The following is an 18,026-nucleotide window of genomic DNA, read 5'->3' on the forward strand; positions in this document are numbered from 1 at the left end:
GGGCGTCCTGTGTATGTGCATGTGTGTCTCATTTGATACAAGGCCAAGCAAGGGGGCGGGTGTTCTGGGATGTGGTGTGTATGCCTGTGTGTGCTCACTCATGGATTGCACCTTTTCATTCCATTGTTTCTATGACTTCGACTCAGGTCCCTGCCACCATCAGTCTTTGCCCAGTTAACGTTGGAGACTGCGGGGAGAATCCGGAAGTATACCATGGGTTGATAGCATATGGTTTTTTTTCAAACTCTCTTGCCACCAGGCTATAAATTGACTTTACAGTGACCAAACAAGTCAGTAAATATGAAAGATGATGGATGAACCATTCAACAACACAGACCCAAAAAACATCAGTTCCATTCTTTCTAGAGAGGGATATTGTACTGGTCTTGGACCACTGCAATGAACCTTATAAGGACTGCACAAAGGGTGTAAGTCTCTTGTAGACATACATCAGTCAGTTCCACCGAGAGGAACCTCTCCTAGGGCTAGTGAGGCAATCTGGTTGCAGGACCTGGGCCAGGGATGGGCCTATACCTGTTCCCACAGTGGCCACATGAGCAGATGCAGTGGACGGAAGACTTACCCCCATGAGTTTGTTCAGATATAATACCACCTTTGATCAAACCTTAAAGCATAGGAAGCATACTACCCTGAAGTGTGGGTTGGATTAACCCCTGGTCCAAAAATGAGAGGTATTGCGATTCTAACCCTTGTCCCTGTGAAGATAATCTTGTTTAGAAATAGGTCTTTGCAGCTACTAGTCAAGTTCAATACCAGCTAGGTCCTAATCACTTCGGAAGGGGTGCTATGAAAGAGAAGATACACACAGAGACAAGAAGGCCATTTGGTGCTGCAGCTGTAAGTCCCGAAACACCTGAAGATTCCAAAGCTAGACTAGATGTTTGGAGCAGAATTTCCCTCCAAGTCCTCGGAAGGAGTCCACTTGGCTGACAGCCAGATCTCACACTCACAGCAGACAGAACTGTGAGAAGATACATTTCTGTTCTTTGAAGCCACTTCATTTGTTGTAACAGGCCTAAGAAACCAAGATAGACACGTGGGCCTAGCGCCTATGGAAGAGTACACTTGAAGTCAAATCTATGAGGCCTTCTAAGTGCTCAGGGGATGGTGCCCATGACAGTTAAGGGCATGCACTCTGGGTACCCTCCTGTGCTGGCTCTACCACATGCTGCCAGCGGCCCTTTGAGCGGCTTACTCAATGTCTATCTGAGCTCTGGTGTCTGCCTCTGGAAAAGACCATGGGAGAAGACTCCATGAGCTTGTTGCAAGGAGAGAAAATTGCACGAAGTGCCTGGAACATTATAAGCATTCGCCTTCATGTGCTCTTTAGGTTGTCAGTGTGGAGGGCACTGTCGCTGGACAGTGAGTGTGTGGCGTGTAAGCCAGATTCTCCCCAGACTCGGCCACAACAGATGCTCGATGCATCCATAGATCCTGCAAGGCATGGAAGTCTGACTTGACGAAGGAACAACAACAGATATGGATGCAAATAAGATCCGAACGCTGACGAAAGACCTATATTTTCTTGAGAACGAGAAAAAAGGAGACAGAGAAGAGCATGGGTAAAGCCAAAAACAAAAAAACAAAAAACGAAGGTTGGTTTGCTTTCTGGGCCAGAAACTTATTTCATCCCACTTCTAGAGTGGTCAAACCAAACCAGTGACCTCAGAGTTGTGTCCAACCCATGGTGGCCCTACATATGCCTGAGGACAGAACTGCACTCTATAGAATTTTCTAAGGCTGATGTTTAGGAAGCACATTGCCAAGCCTTTCTTCCCAGGTGCCTCTGGGTGAACCTGAGCCTCCACATGTTCCATTCCTAGCCCAACATGAATGGCTTGTGCCATACCCAGGGATATAGAAATCTTGCCATAGACTTGGGCGCATCAACACCAGTACAAAAATTGATTCTATGTCTGCTTTGTTGGCTGAACAAGACCATGGAGTGTGATTGGAGTGGAAATGCTTTCCGTTGCGGTGCCTATCAAGTACAAGCAGCATCAACGCTCCTGGATCCAAAAAGCCCACACACCGATATTGCTTGTTGTCATATTAGCCAATATACAACCCTCAATGTAACATCCTCTTGATGTCTGATTACTCTTCTTAAGGACCTCATGCTGATTCATTTCAAGCTGTGAATTACCTTTAATTCACAGCTTGAACAAGCTGCCAAATTTTGTTTTCCCGACTCCCAGGTGGCAGTCCCTGACACCGTGGAGAACTTCCAAACATAAACGACGTCCTTAGGAAAGGTTGGCAAGCCCAAGATGCAGGGGGCACAAGGCAGGTTCATATCAAGAGTTGATGACTTTCCAGTTTAAAACCCACAATGGCTTCAACAAGCAGGCCTTAAGGAGATTATCACTTTGCGATGAAAGCTCAGCATGGCCTTTCGATGCCTGAAAGTGATTAACAGTACTTCCACGTTCCAAGTACCAAATTTCATATTCTGATTAAGAATTAATCTGATTAAGGAAATAACAGTCATTTTTCCCCCTGCCATGCTACACATTTTGCTACTTATATTACATCTAAGGAGCAAACGAAACATCTACTTACGAGCGATTATGCATTTGTTAGAGCTAGTTTTTGATGCAGGCTGATTGGAGGTTATAGCTCTGCAATAAGGAAGGACATCGTGCTTGCCAAAGTAGAGGGTGAGCAAAAAGAGAGGAAGACCTTTGACAAAACAGAGCGACAAAGTGGCTGCAATCCTGGGCTCAGCCTAAGAACAGTGATGAGGATGGCACAGGATCAGGCGGTGTTTCAATGGTATCTAACCAGTCCAACAGCCTCTCTCCACTGTGACCGTCAGACCATGAATAATGAAGACTGTAGAAGAAGTGATGCATTTCAATATGGTGTCGGCAAATAATATGAAATATACTATGGACTACTCAGAGAACAAACACATATGCATTGGATGAAGTGCAGTGGAACACTTCTTAACAGCAAGGCTAACGAGACTTGGCCTCAAGTACTTTGGATGTGCGGTCAGGAAGGAGCTATCTCTGGAGAAGGACAGCATGTTTGGTAAAGCTAGAGTGGCCATGCAAACAGAGGAAGCTGCTCATGGAGACGGAAGGACACCATAGCTACCACACCAGGCTCACACATGACAGCAACTGTGAGGCTGGCACCACGCGGGCAACATTTCCATCTGTTGTACAGCGGCTCGCTCACTGTGAGTTAGAACCGACTCACTGGCACCTTGCATCAAAGCTTGACAGTTGACAAAGCAAATCCTCAAAAGAGACGTTTTCAGTCATGACAATTTTGGAAGAAGGGTGCTCAGGGCTGCAATGAACGTAAAATGTGACAGGTTTTTATTGTATCTATTGATGGAATTTTAAAGCATTCCTAAAGTCTTCTGAGAAAGAGTGTCATGCTTGTCTCAGTTACAGCTATTTGGAAACATTCTAAGATTCTATTTTTCTATGACAATGAACTCTTTATACCATTTAGATTACAGTTTGGAAATGTAATTTCCATGAGCGAATCCCACTTTTCTTACTGTCATTGAGTCATTTCTGACTCATTGTGCATCTGGGACTGTCGCTCTACACAGGAGTAGAAAGCCTCATCTTTCCCCTGCGTGTGGCTAGTGGAGTCACCCTGTTGCGACCAGTCCCCGGAGAAGGCCATCATCTTTGGTAAAGTACAGGGCAGTGAAAAGAGGAAGGCCCTCCAAGAGATGGCTTGACACCGTGCCTGCAACAATAGGCTCGAGCAGAGGAATAACTGTGAGGATGGTGCAGGACTGGGCAGTGTTCCATTCTGTTGTACATTAGGTCACTGTGGGTTGGAACCAACTTGAGGGTACCTAACAACAACAACAACAATAACCACACACCATTTTGGCCTAGTCTTGAATTGTCAAAACCAGAGTGATACCATTTCTTTTAAAGGCCCTTTCTAATAATGGCAGCTCTATAGATAGGCTTGACTTTCAGATACAAAACCACATGTGATAGATCAAGTCCCTGAAGCAATCGTATTCTAAGAGGGCAGGTAGCTTAGTGGGAAGATGTCGGGCGTGGGGATGGGGTGGGGGTAGGGGAGTCTGGAACTACCCGGACCTGTCTTCATCCAAACTTTCTCTCTATGGAGCATATGACTTAGTCAAAATATGCATTCAATCTTATTGTGCCCAAGAGGTTTGTCTTCCCATTGGATTCTATACATGTCAAGGGGAAGACCTATATTTGAATCATTGTCATGTTAGATTCAACTGTCCCATTTGTAAAATGGAGATAATTTGGCTATTCTCTGTTGGCTGCCATGGAGTCTGACCTTCAGTTGGCTCCCATGCACAGCAGCACAATGAGTATTATCCAAGGCTCCTCACCTTTAACTCAATGTTTCCCAAAGTGGGCTATACCACCCTCTGGGGGCTGCTCCAATGATGGGGGTGGGGTGCTGCAAAAGCAGATACCTACACTTTATCCTGGTTTATGGGATAGGGAACAAGCGTTTTTTATTGCTAGGGGAGCACTGACAAACTTTTTTTCCTGAAAAGGGGACAGTAGGTCAAGTCAGTCTGGGTACCTCTGTTGGAACTCACACTCCACAGAAGGACTTGGAGTCAGCTTCCTTCATGACTCTCCCAATTTCTCTACGGCTGGGAATTTTGTACACCTGTGACCAATCCCATACGTGAAAAACTATTTTGATGGTAAGGAAAGAAGAGAGTGATGGCCACATCTTCCTTTACATTTAACTTTTATGGAAGTGATCCCGGACTTCTCCATAGCATGACAGCAAAAACAGGAGTCGCATGATTAAAAGGAAGAATGGATAGTTTCCCATCTAGATAGAGCCCACATGCCAACAGCCCACCATAACAAAGGAACGGGATATTGGGAGTGGCCATCTTGTCAAAGGCACTCACAAAACTAACAAAAGTCAAGCGTTGACTGAATGGGCTCCTTTGAGTTCACAGATACTGTCCCTCAAGCAGTTGTTCTTTCTTATGGGACAAAGCTATAGCATCCTACTTCCATATAGATTTAAAGCTTTGAACCCCTGTGGAGCAGTTCCATTCCGTCCTCGAAATTCACTATGATTTGGAATCAATTTTAGGGCAGTGGATGGTGGTGTTTTCTATTTAGGGAGATTCAAAACAGACCAAGAAGGTCAAGTTAGTGTTTTTACATGTTGGCGTCCCTCTGTACAGTATAAGGAAACTCCACCTGGTCCTGTGCCATCATCACAATTGTTACATTTAAGCCCATTGCTGCAGCCACAATGTTAATCCATCTCGTTGAGGGCCTTCTTCTTTTTTTGATGCCCCCTATGTTACCAAGCATGATGTTCTTCTCCAAGGATTGGTCTCTCTGGAAAGCACGTCCAAAGTACTTGAGAAAAAGTCTAGCCATCCTTGCTCCCAAGGAATATTCTGGCTGTACTTCTTCCAAGACTGATTTGTTTGTCCTTTGGGCAGTCAAGGTGACTTTCAATATTCATCACTACCTTCATAATTTGAATGTTCTTCAAATTTTTGTAAAGCCACTGGGCTGTCCTTGATTGATAAGACATTGTAATCAACTACACAAAGTAATCCAACTCAATAGAGAATATCTAAGTCCTTTGGCTTTAGTTTCAATTTTTTACCACAGACTTCTTTCAAAAGGTCAACATTTGCCTAGGGATAAAGCCCAGAAAGCAGGAAGGAATCGAACAAATGGACAAATGCAAACAGGAAGCACAAGGAGGAAGTGAGTCACATGGTGGAACTGTGTTCAATGTCATGGAACAAAATGTGTATAAATTGTTGACTGGAAAACCGATTTGCACTGTAATTTTTTTTGTTAAATTGCAGTAATTATACAAAATTAAAATAAATGCACGTTTCCAATGCTCTCAACAAAAACTTCAGACAGGAATATCTCTCAAGCTTCATGTATAACATGTAAGACTCTTGCAACATAATATCATATAGTCTGGGTATATTAAGAATATACTAAGATTCTAAAGTTTCTACACATAGGAATAAAAACAATAGGAATTCTCCAGTCAAACCACTGACTTTGATGATGTTATATTTAAAGGAAATAAAGTTGAGACCATTTTACCATTTACAAATTAAAATTAATAAAAATAGGACATTTGAAAATTGTTTCTTTCCAAGTCTAGGGGAGTTACAATATCTTGAATTTTCTAACCCCTGGCTCTTGAAATGGAAATAAATGGATCTTTAGTCACATGATAGGCATCATGACTATCGTCACAGCCCTGCCAAACACAGTTTGTCTTCTGTCTGAGATTTAGATGACCAGGGTGAGTCCTGCTCTAGGACTGAAACCCAACTCAGACCCAGAGAGGCTGAGAGAAACAAAAACTTTGGAATCTTCTCTCTTCCAGAAATTATTAAGGCTTATAGTCAAACATACTTCTATGATGTTGGATTTAATGACTAAGGAATACAGTCGTCCACATAGGAATTTTAACAAGCATGTGGACATGGGTTCATTCATTTGCTAAGTCTCCCTAAGGGACTCTGTCGCTATATGTTCCCCCAACCACTATGATTTAACCTCACATCTTTGGATTCCTCGATCAGGGCTTTCCTCAAAGGTGCCACTTGGACAGACTCAAACCCAGACCCCCTAATTGCTCCATCCAACTCTTGCCCTTTGGGCAATCAAGGTTCCAGCTTTGGGGGAAGGGATGTCATCCCATGCATACACATCCCATAAAAAGCACTTAAATTCAACAGATTATGTTGGTTAAGGAAAGACACAGTTATCCAAAAGGCCAGTCATAATACTGGGGCCAGGTCAAGAGAAGCAACCCACTATTGTCAAGAACAAAGTGGAGCCTTGGCCTGCCCCCAGTCTGCACCAGTAGAAATTCTCCGAAACTATCCAGACTCAAATTGAAGGTCTGCATCTGGTCAACCAGGGGACGCTGGCCAAGCGGAGGATGACTACAAAGTATCCCGGAAATGACAGGATTCTCTTTCACTGGACACTAAGCTCTCTCTCCTGCAGGGAGTGGCAGAGTGGGTGGAGGACAGTAACTGGATACTAAGCACTCTCTCCTGCAGGGCGGAGGACAGTAACTGCCCTTGGGTGGGTGTCCCACGTGGTGCATGGCTGATGTAAAGATCTTTCCCTCCATGCCCCAGGCCCTGTTGGTCTGTGTATGCTCTGAATGTTCTCAGTCACTTAGAGGATTACACATGGAAAATTCTAGAAGCTGCTTAACCAGCACATTTGAGGAAAGTATGGGAGGCTGATAGTAATGGTTGAGTGGGTAATACCTTGGAAGCTAAAATAGAAATAATGATGACAACTCTGATCTGTCCTGTGTGAAATCCACCATCTATCCTGGGACAGAACTCATTCAGCTGAAGTCTGATAGAGAGTGGACTTTCAATCAAGCAACCAAAAAGAGAGTGGCTCTTTCATAAAACAGAACTCAGTGTCCTCCCCTTGAATGCAGTAGGATTTCAGTCCTATGACTGAATTCACTGGATACCACCTTGCTACTAAATGCTGCCAGCTGCAAATGCTGCCTCGAACTCCAAACTGCCAGAGACCAGTTGGTTAGTGGCAAGCTATTGAAATATCCCACGGTATGGTATCTAAGGCAATCAGCACACTTTACTCACTGCCATCAAGTCAGTATTGACTTCTAGCAACCCACTGTGGGTTTCTGGGATGGTAGCTGTTGACAGGAATAGAACGTCTGGTCTTTCTCCTAAGGAGCTGCTGGGGGTTTTGAACTGCCGACCATGCAGATCACAGTGCAATCAGTGCATAACCACTATACCACCAGGGCTCCTAGCATACTTCACAATAGGAGTCTACTGCTCTTGCTTTAAGAGTAAGATCATTTTACAATGAAAAAAGACAGAACCCCAAAGAATTTTGCCATGTTTAAAAACTTGTGTTGGTTTTCTATAGACTCAAGCGTGTGGGTGAGCATGGGAGTGTGTTTTGACTTTTGCATGGGGGTGGTAGTGTAGCGATGGAAATGGGGAAGGTAAGATCTCTTGTTGGCTTGTGTGGCAAAGGGAAGTGCAATTTGAAAGGTGATCATGAGGTGCCCGCAGTGGTAAACATCGGAAATTATTTTGATTTCTGCGTTTCCATAGACTTCGGTCCTTAAATCAGGGCTACAATGTTGTTCTTTAATCCCCCTGCCTCCATTATTTTCCCCCATCATTCCTTTAAACGGAAAATGTTAGGTTATTGAAATTGAATCCTATATCATAAGGCACCGATTATGCTCCAAAGTCCAAAAAGAGACCAGGTACTGGGCCTTTGCCACTACAATGAACCACTGACTCGCTCAGAACTTCCTTCTATCTGGAAGTCATTTCCCGTTGTTCTATGCAATTATTAGTGATCTTCCAAAAGGTGAGCCATTGGCTTCGAGCGTGCCATTAGGCCACTTGAATGCCATCAATTATTGCATTTTGAAATCTGCCGAGTGTGCGCCTATTACTCACACTGCAAAGTCGGCCTCCATTGTCTATGATTAGGCAGGAAAGAAGTTTAGAGAGAATGACTCCCTTGAGACACTCTTGGACAAATGGCAATTACAAAATCCACAAGAGTTAGTCTGAGGAAATTGGTTTCTCCATACATATCATTCAGTTAGCATTAATAAAAAAAAAATGAAGACAGGGCTGAGTGCCTTGCAGGCCCCTGGTTCCTGAACACCAACCTTGCACCCTGTGAGCCCCATACCCCACCTCTTCCTGGCTGCGCTCCTTCAATTTTCATCCACAGTCACCAGATGATCTGCACATAGCCAGCTCTGGAACTTTATGGCCATCACAAGCCACCCAACACTGTTCAATCCAGGTCGCACAGACAGGTGCCTTTTGCATCCTAGTCAATAGGAACTGGACACCGTGTCTCCTGATATCTTTGGCTGAAACCACAACCCAGGAGATTGTTTTTCGCAAAAATTGCTGATTTCATATCACAGTCTGTGTCTACAGCAGTACAGATCACAAGGTCATCTCCATTTTTACTCTTAATTTGTCTGCTAATTGAGGGGAATCTCATTCTTCCCCCAAACAGATCTCTATATTAGTATGAGCCAAGGTTCGTAGTTTCAAGAAACATGAATGAGGAAAAACCAGATTTGCCCAGCAGTGATACTCTTGGCCAGTGTCCCTCAGAGGCCTGCCCGGAAACCCTTAGTACTCACGATTTGAATGATACTGACTTTGTAGCTGCTCTGTTGGTTGGGTCGCTCCACTCTGCAAAGAAACAAAAGGCACATAACCTTACTACACATGTTTGTCAAAAATCAAAAGAGTTTTCTGGATCAATTAGTAGCTAAACATATGGCCCGTCTATCTATACTATTCATAGTAACCTGCTATGGATAACAGATGCCTTCAAGCAAAACAAAACTAAACTAAACTCAATGGCTGTGTCACGATTTGATTTTGACACTGCTGTCATTTCATGTTTTAATGCTATTTGGTCGGTAACAGGGAGAAATAAAAGAGAAGAAGACATGGTTGTTTGAACTAAGAAAGCTAAAAACAACAACAACAACAACAACAACAAGAGGAGCAACACCACTTACTTTGTAAAGTGAATCCTGGGGTCAGATGCTGAGATTCCTAGAAGCAAGAACACATACAATAGGAACATTAGTTCTGTGATCCAACGGGGAACAAAAGGCATATCTGTTATTGCTGAAGCTCGAACTTGATGAATGTTGCCAATGAGATACCGGTGTTAGCAAAGCCATCAATTAAGCTCCTGTCTGGAGCTCTACTTGACGGATAAACACTTGCTGGTCAAATCGGCTGCAACATGATTCTAACTGCCATTTTCTCAGAATTATAAGGAAGACGGGTGTCGATTTGGAAATGTGTGCAACCTGGGAACAAATGAGCTGTGTGTGAAATCCAAGTCTATCGGTTCTCATTTTGCCAGGCAATGGGGACTCTGAGCAAGCAAAGGGGCCACGGTTCCAACAAACGAGGGATCGGTGCTCATGTGCCCTCATACTGCAGTACCTCCAACTTTCTACCTTATAACTAGGACACATGTGAGAATAGATGTGCCTCATTTTTGCGCAAGAGATGCATTTAAAAAAATCATTTTATTGTGGGCTTTTAACATTCCATACATCAACTGTATCAAGCATATTTATACATCTGTTGCCATCATCATTTTCTCAATATTTACTTTCTATTTGAGCCCTGGGTATCAGCTCCTCTTTTTCCCTCCCTTCCTTCCATAAGTGATGCATTTTTAAACCTTCATTACCTGCATTGAGAGGCCAACGAAGGAAAGTGCCATGTAATTTACTAGTGGTGCACATAGTGGCGGGGATTTAGGTCCCCGGAGGGGGCAAATAGTTGGAGTTTAACTACTAAGGCAAAGGTTAGAGGCTTGAATGTGCCCAGTGGCACTAGAGAAGAAAGGCCTGCCAGTCCACTTCTGGAAGATCACAGCTCCTGCAAACCCTGAACTGAACTTCATGAGCTCACTCACAACTCACTGGCCGTTGGCACACTTCTGATTCCCAGTGCCCCTAAAAGCAGCATAGAGCCATCCCTGTGTATTCTCTGAGACTCTAACTCTGGAAGTTAGCAGTCCAACACATAACCACTACACCACCAGGCCTCGGAATCAACTCGACATTTTGATTGTTTCTGTTGATGGGTTTTTTTGCTTGATTTTCCCAAATCTGATCTGAAAGTTGCCCCATAAAAGATTCCTTCACTCTTTGGATGACTTGGGGGTGGGGCGGTGTTGGCACACCTGCAGGAAGAAGCACTGCAACAATGAACAGCGCAAAACACAGCGTGCCAAGAGAGCCACTTAGTGTTGACTGCAAAAGCAAGTCTGCCCAAACTGGAGACAATGAATTCAAGTAAATACAAGAATTAGTTCCATCAATCACTGCTCCACTCATTAAGCCTAATCTTACCATTCTATCGGGTGAAAATGAGCTCACAATATAATTTATCTTTAAGAGAACGAGGCAAGCACACTAACGATGTGCTTTCATGGAAAGCGGCCGCCTCGATCTATTTAGCAGGAGTCTGTGGTCCAAGAGATTTGTCTTCTGGCAAGCCAGAAGACCACCAGGAACTCAGCCGGGGGGCTAAGCCTCTGAGCTAAAGACTTGTCACAAAGCCATGCATCCGATGCTCAAATGCTTCCCTAGCCACGCTCCTAGAGAACTGACTTTTGACCAAGGATTCTCATGGGTTTGCCTATTTGGTCTCCACCCACCAGTGTCAAGAAAAGAGGAGCACTTAGCGGATGATCCCTTCAGGACCAGTGGTGTGAGTGGCGATACTGGGAGGGTAGAGGGAAAGTGGGTTAGAAAGTAGGAACCGATTACAAGGATCTACATGTGACGTCCTCTCTGGGGGACAAACAACAGAAAAGTGGGTGAAGGGAGATGTCGGACAGGGCAAGATATGACAAAATAATAAGTTCTAAATTATCAAGGGCTCATGAGGGAGGGGGGAGCAGGGAGGCAGGGGAAAAATGAGGACCTAATGCCGGGGGCTTAAGTGGAGAGGAAATGTTTTGAGAATGATGAGGGCAATGAATGTATGAATGTGCTTTACACAACTGATGTATGTATGCATTGTGATAAGAGTTGTATGAGCCCCTAATAAAACGATTGGGAAAAAAAAGAAAATAGGAGCACTTCTAGAAGCCCAGGCAATAGGCACGCTGAGACTTGGACAACCAACAGCACAGACATCAAGAGAAAATTGCACGGCCAATTCAAAACTTGAAGTGTACTGGCGTCTATGGCTGCTTCTTAATTAGGAGGAAGCATTCCCATCCATCTTGAGAGCCTCGAGGGTATGGCGACAGATAGTATAATATTACAACACTGTACAATGATTGATGCTCAGAATGATATCTAAGTTACCAAGAAAGACGAAAGCCTGTTCCGTAAGATCTTTGTAAGTAAGTAGTCTGGAAAATACGGATTCCATGTCAAAATGCTTTCTCTAACACATTTCTCCTGCAAGGAAATCCTTCGTGATCCCCACATTTCAGGGACTCAGAACTCCTCCGTTCCCAATCAATGAGATGTTAATCATTGGGATCTGCCAAAGATCTACTTGTTCTTTTGACAAAGGAATTTCATTACAAGTGTGTAGCGGAAGTTTGGGCAAGTAGACCCTTAGAAAATCAAATGGCAAGTTCCAAAGGCAATCCAACCAGGGATCTGATAAAAACAGCCCGCAAACCCACTGCCATCTTGTCCATTCAGACGCACAGCGACTCTAGAGGACAGGGTAGAACTGCCTCTGTGGTTTCGGAGACAGTTACTCCCGCTTCTCCTGCCAACCTAGTGGTTCGCAGTCTAGGGTGTCACCCATTAGGACACCAGGTCTACTTCTATATCGGACCAGAGAGGGGCAAAAAGCAGTACATTTTGTACCATTGCAGAAACCTGGCTTTTAAAACCACCTTCATCCAAATATTTTGGATTTTAAAATGTTTTGATTGCCAACCAATCCCCAGCATCAGAGCAGCTCTAATTGGTACCAATGGGGAGGTTATGGTGGTTACAGAATTCCAATGACTGGGGCTGTGTCTTCTTTGTGCCCTTTTTAGTGCTACGGAGTTTTTAATGTTAACAACAACAACAACAAAAATACAATACAGCCCCTGAAATTCAAACAAATCAAAGAAGAATATAACCAAAGTTGCTATACACATACACCAAGCCATATCAGAAGAAATGGTATGGTCATAATCAATAAATCTGTGCATAAAATATCCTTCATGCAATAATTGTCAAGGCAACTTGTACAAATTTTTTAAAGTACTTGGCTAATCTCTGCATTTCTTTCAGACCCTTTATTTATTTTTTAAAATCATTTTATTGGGGGCTTATACAGCGTGAAAGCTGATTCTATCAACACCTCATGATCTCACAGGCTGGTGTGCTTCCTCCATGTGGACTTTGTTGCTTTATAGCTAGATGGCTGCTTGTTTGTCTTCAAGCCTTTATGATCCCAGATACTGTATCTTTCTTTTTTTGGATATTAGTTGTCTTTAATACAATTTGGTGAGCATATTGAAAACAATATATTCTATACCATATTATTTACAGTAAGAATTTATATTTTAGAGAAAGTTGTAATTTAGAATTATAGTGTGCTTCTAAGATTAAGGTATAAGAAATTATTACCCTTTGAGTTTTGTTCTTTTAAAAAAAATCATTTTATTGGGGGCTAGCACACATGTACATTTGTTGCCATCATCATTCTCAAAACACTTGCCTTCCACCTGAGCCCTTAACATCGGCTGCTCATTTCCCCCCTCCTTCCCCCTTCCCCGTCCCTCCCCCTTCCCCCTCCCTCATGAACCCTTCATAATTCATAAATTATTATTATTTTGTCATCTGTTGCCCTCTCTGACTTCTCCCCCAACCCTCTTCTCTGCTGTCCATCCCTCAGGGAGGAGGCTATAGGTAGATTCTTATAATCGGTTCCCCCTTTCCCCCCTACATTCCCTCAACCCTCCAGGCACCACCACTCTCACCACTGGTCCTGAAGGAGCCATCTGTCCTGGATTCCCTGTGTTTCCCATTGCTATCTGGACCGATGTACAACCTCTGGTCTAACCAGATTTGTAAGGTAGAATTGGGATCATGATAGTGGGGGGAGGATGCATTTAAGAACTAGAGGAAAATTATATGTTTCATCGTTGCTACCCTGCACCCTGACTGGCTCATCTCCTCCCCACAACCCTTCAGTAAGGGGGTGCCAGACCCTTTATTCATATATTCAATGTCACCAGTAAATATCTGGATGGCAAATTGTTTGCTAAAGTTAGGTGAGGCTTTTAAATAGTAACCTTGACAATGAGCTTACAATTGGAGGCTCCTATAGGATCTTTGAAGGAGTCCTTGGGTGGTACAAGTGAATTCAAAACAAACGAAAATGACTCAATTGCTAACTAAAAGGTTGTCAGTCCAAAGCCATCCAGAGGAGCCTCAGCACAAAGGTCTGGTGATCTATTGCTAAAAGCCCAGTGCCGTGAAAACACTGTGGAGCCCTGTTCCACTCAAACACAGACTTGTTGGGAACTGCTCTGTTTGTTTTGGTTATTGTAGTTTGGTTGGTTTAGAAGACCTAGACTCTGCAGTGGGTCATGAAAACTAAAAGACTATTTTATGACATTGCATTGTGAAAAATCTATGAAATGATATAAAATTCAAAGTCTCTCCCAGTCGTTATCTTTGAGTGCACAGCTGCTTTCCTACTATGACATTTTAAAATGCAGCAACAATCCAATCACTCTTTGCTACCCTCTGTTCTAGACCATAAAGAGCCCTGGTGCCCTAGTGGATTACCTATTGGGCTACTCACCACAAGGACAGCAGATCAAACCCACCAGCTACTGCCCAAGAGCTAGATGCAAAGATCGACAGGCTTAGAAAGCCATCAGAGCAGGGTTACTCGGTCCTAGAGACTTCCCACAAGTGGGCATCTGCTCGATGGCAGTTAGTTTGGTTCTTTAGTTCTAGCGAATGGTCACCTCTTGGGAACTTTTCCTGGCCTTGCGGGGAGAGGGAGGCATCATTATCTCCCCAGATCCTGCATAGTATGGCCTCTTTCCTTGGCGGAGTTTACCATGTTCTAGGACAAACATAGAATTTTCAACTTGAGATGCATCGACAGACTTACGTGAGTTGAGAATGTTCAACTGGATCAGTTTTTATACGGTTACAGAATCACAGACTGGTTAAAATGGAAAATAAATTCAGACCCACCCCATTCCTTGTTCCTTAGCACAGATGGGAAAACTGAGGCTCCGAAGAACTTGATGAGGAATACACAGCCAGCAAACGACAGAGCTGGGATGAAAATCAGCCAAGTCCCCAGCTCTTAAGACAGTGCCCTTTCTGTCCTGGAAGAACTGTGGAGAAGACTCATGTACCCTCGGAGTGGGATGCTCCCCAGGTCTGAGGCTAGCACCCAGGCGAGGACAAGCACTGTACAATTCGGTTATACACAAGCAAAATGTTTGTGGAAAAATCAAATTGTGAGAGATTCAAATTCTATGCGTGAGATGAGCTGACACAGTGGCTGAAACCATCGGCCCTAACATACCAATTGTGAGGATGCTGCAGGACCAGGCAGTGTTTCCTTCTGTTGGACAGTGGGTCACTATGAGTTGGTACTAGCTCTACGCCACCCAACAATCACATGAACTTTTGAAGCTGCCTCATAGGCATTTGTGGAGTTGTGGATGGTGCTGGTGGTTTCGAAACGTTGACCTTTTAGATTGCTGCTCAAAGCATAACTCTTATGCTACCCAAACCCAAACCAATGTTAAGGAACTAGGCTACTGCCTGAAATGTTGAAGGTTGAAGTATACCCAGAGGTAGCTCTGTAGATCCATTTTTGAAAATGCAGCCATATGACTGAAATTGGATGCACCCTGAGGGAAAAGGGAGAGTCTAGATCTTCAGCTACTGTAAGGCCAAGCCCATTTTCTGACTAGACAATCAGTCACCACAATTTAGAAATCAATTGCATGGCAAGTGGGGTTTTTTTGTCTTTAGTAGACAGATTCTGAACAAATTGATGGATAGACAGATGGATGCAAGAAAAGGAGGAAAGAGATACCTTTTTTTTCAAACCCTTGAAAGTCCATTATTAAAATAGCCATATCTATTTAGATGTCCTAAAGATGAGGAGAAAAATTCGTACTAGGAAAAGAGAGACCGAAAATGGTGCTAAACATTTGACAATAGAGATGTAGAAGAAAAATTCTACTATGGGGCTAGGGAGGGGAAAAATGAGGAGCTGATGCCAGGGGCTTAGGTGGAGAGCAAATGTTTTGAGAATGATGAGGGCAATGAATGTACAAATGTGCTTGACACAATTGATGTATGTATGGATTGTGATAAGAGTTGTATGAGCCCCTAATAAAATGATTATAAAAACAAGAAAAATTCTACTACGGGAGGAGTTTCTGGAAAGTGATGCACAGAATGAAGTTCGACCCATTAGAGTGAAGCCTATTTTAATAAAAAGAAAGCATCCTGGATATTGTAGGTCATCATCTCGTTCATTTTTCTCTTGGACTCAGCAACTCTGGGCCCAGTGAGGTGGACACGCCTCTGTGTAGGCGCATATTCGCTCAGACACTCTCCTTCAATAAAAATAATTATATTTCTACTGGCATTCTGAGGGGCAAGGGAGAATCTAGCTGTATGAGACCAAGCCTAGGTTTGCTTTGATTATTCTGAGTGGACAATCGATCTCACTAAAATACAAGACAGGGGAAGAAGGAAGGCAACTGACCTGCCCAGGAGTATGCATAGTGGTGAGAGGAGGAGGCCAGGAATGTGTCATTTCCTCGTAAGGGAAAACAAAGCAACTTTATTTCCGGGCACTTAGAAAGTCAAACTGTGTCTTGGCACTACACCTTGTTAGTTTCCATGGACTTGGGACTCTGACTCCCAAGGAGTCACTACCATTGAGTCCATACCAAGTCATAGCGACCCTATCAGACAGGGTAGGACTGCCCCTGTGAGGTTCTGAGACCATAACTCTTTATAGAAGTGGGAAGCCTCGTCTTTCTCCTATGAAGCAGCCAGCTATTTCAACTGCAGACCGTTCTGTTAGCAGTGCAACGTGTCACCATTATGCCACCAGGACCCCAAGTGCAGTGCACTGAAATGCTGCTCAGTCCTGTACCATACCCTAAGATCAGTTGTGGATCGAATCAGTAGAGATCCATAGAATTTTCATTGGCTGAATCTTGGATGTATATCACCAGGCCTTTCTTCCTCCTCTGTCTTAGTTTGGAAGCTCCACTGACAGATATATTGATCAAATGCAGGTCACCTGCATGAAAGTGGAGAATTCTACCCCTGAACCACAACTCCCTCTACAAAACAACAACAAACCTAAACAAATTCTATTGTCATCCAATCGATTCAAGCAGTGGCCAGGAGAAGGTCACAGAGTAGAACTGCATTCCCTGGGATTTTCATGACTGATCTTTCGGAAGCAGATGGCAGGCCTGTATTCTGAGTAACCGTTGGCTCATTTTTAAACACTGACTTTTAAACCAAACTCCCTGCCATCGAGTCAATGCTGCCTCACTGTGACCTTGTGGAACCAAGCACGACTGCCCGGTGGGTTGCAAGACTGCATTCTTACAGAAGCAGGCAGACACATCTCTCTGCGCTGTGAAGTCGCTGGTGGGTTTAGACCACTGACCTTTGGAATAACAGTCAAGCGCTTCAACTCCGGCACCACCAGCCATCCTCTACCTTCACAGTAAACAAGCAACCAAACAACTGCCACGAAGGTGATTCTAATGGGCTGCTAAGTGCACACTCAGCAGTTTGAAACTGGCAGCCACTCTGTGGGGGAAAACATGAGGTTTTCTTCTCCTGTAAGTCGTTATAGCGTTGGAAACCCACAAAGGCAGTTCTACCCTGTCCCAGAAGGTCATAATGAGTCCGAATTCACTTGATGGTACTGAGGTTTTTTTTTATTTGTTTGTTTGGTCTTTATACGGGGCTTCTGAAGATGTGAACCTTATAGGTACAGGCAGCCTAATTTTTCTCCCTTGGAGTGGCTGGTGGGTTTGAACTGCTGACTTTTTGGTTAGCGGCCCAAAAAATAACTCACTAAACCACTAGGACTCCTTCCTACTGACAGCCAGTGAGTCAATTCCTGACTCATAGTCACGTCATAGAAGAAAGCTGAACTGCTCCATTGGGTTTCTGAGATGCTAAATCTTTACAGAAAGAGACAGTATCACCCTTCTACGACAAAGCAGCTGGCTCATGCCAACCACTGACCATGTGGTTAGCCGCTCCATGCATAACCCATGATACCACCAGAGTTCCTAGGGCTCCTTAGTAGGCCCTTTATAAATACATAGTTCTCTGGGGGATGGGCACAGCGGGGTGGGTGAGGGGAGGCGCCGGACAGTGTAATGTAAGATACAAGAATAATTTATAAATTATTAGGGGGGCATGGGGGAAAGGGGAGGGGGAAGGGAAGG

General features: G+C 43.9%; 1 protein-coding gene across 1 annotated transcript in view; it reads right to left on the reverse strand.

Moving 5' to 3' along the window:
* AFF2 (AF4/FMR2 family member 2) overlaps nt 1-18,026 on the reverse strand; it is a 604,855-nt gene that overhangs the window by 180,556 nt on the left and 406,273 nt on the right. The window contains exons 5-6 of the mRNA XM_045285489.1: nt 9,580-9,616; nt 9,193-9,244 (exon numbers count right to left, since the gene is read on the reverse strand). Of these exons, the coding sequence (XP_045141424.1) occupies nt 9,193-9,244; nt 9,580-9,616 (89 nt within the window). The remainder of the gene's footprint in view (nt 1-9,192; nt 9,245-9,579; nt 9,617-18,026) is intronic.

This window comes from Echinops telfairi, unplaced genomic scaffold (genome assembly GCF_000313985.2).
Source record: "Echinops telfairi isolate 266 unplaced genomic scaffold, ASM31398v2 ScPeMD7_7472;HRSCAF=8510, whole genome shotgun sequence".
Taxonomy (NCBI): Eukaryota; Metazoa; Chordata; class Mammalia; order Afrosoricida; family Tenrecidae; genus Echinops; species Echinops telfairi.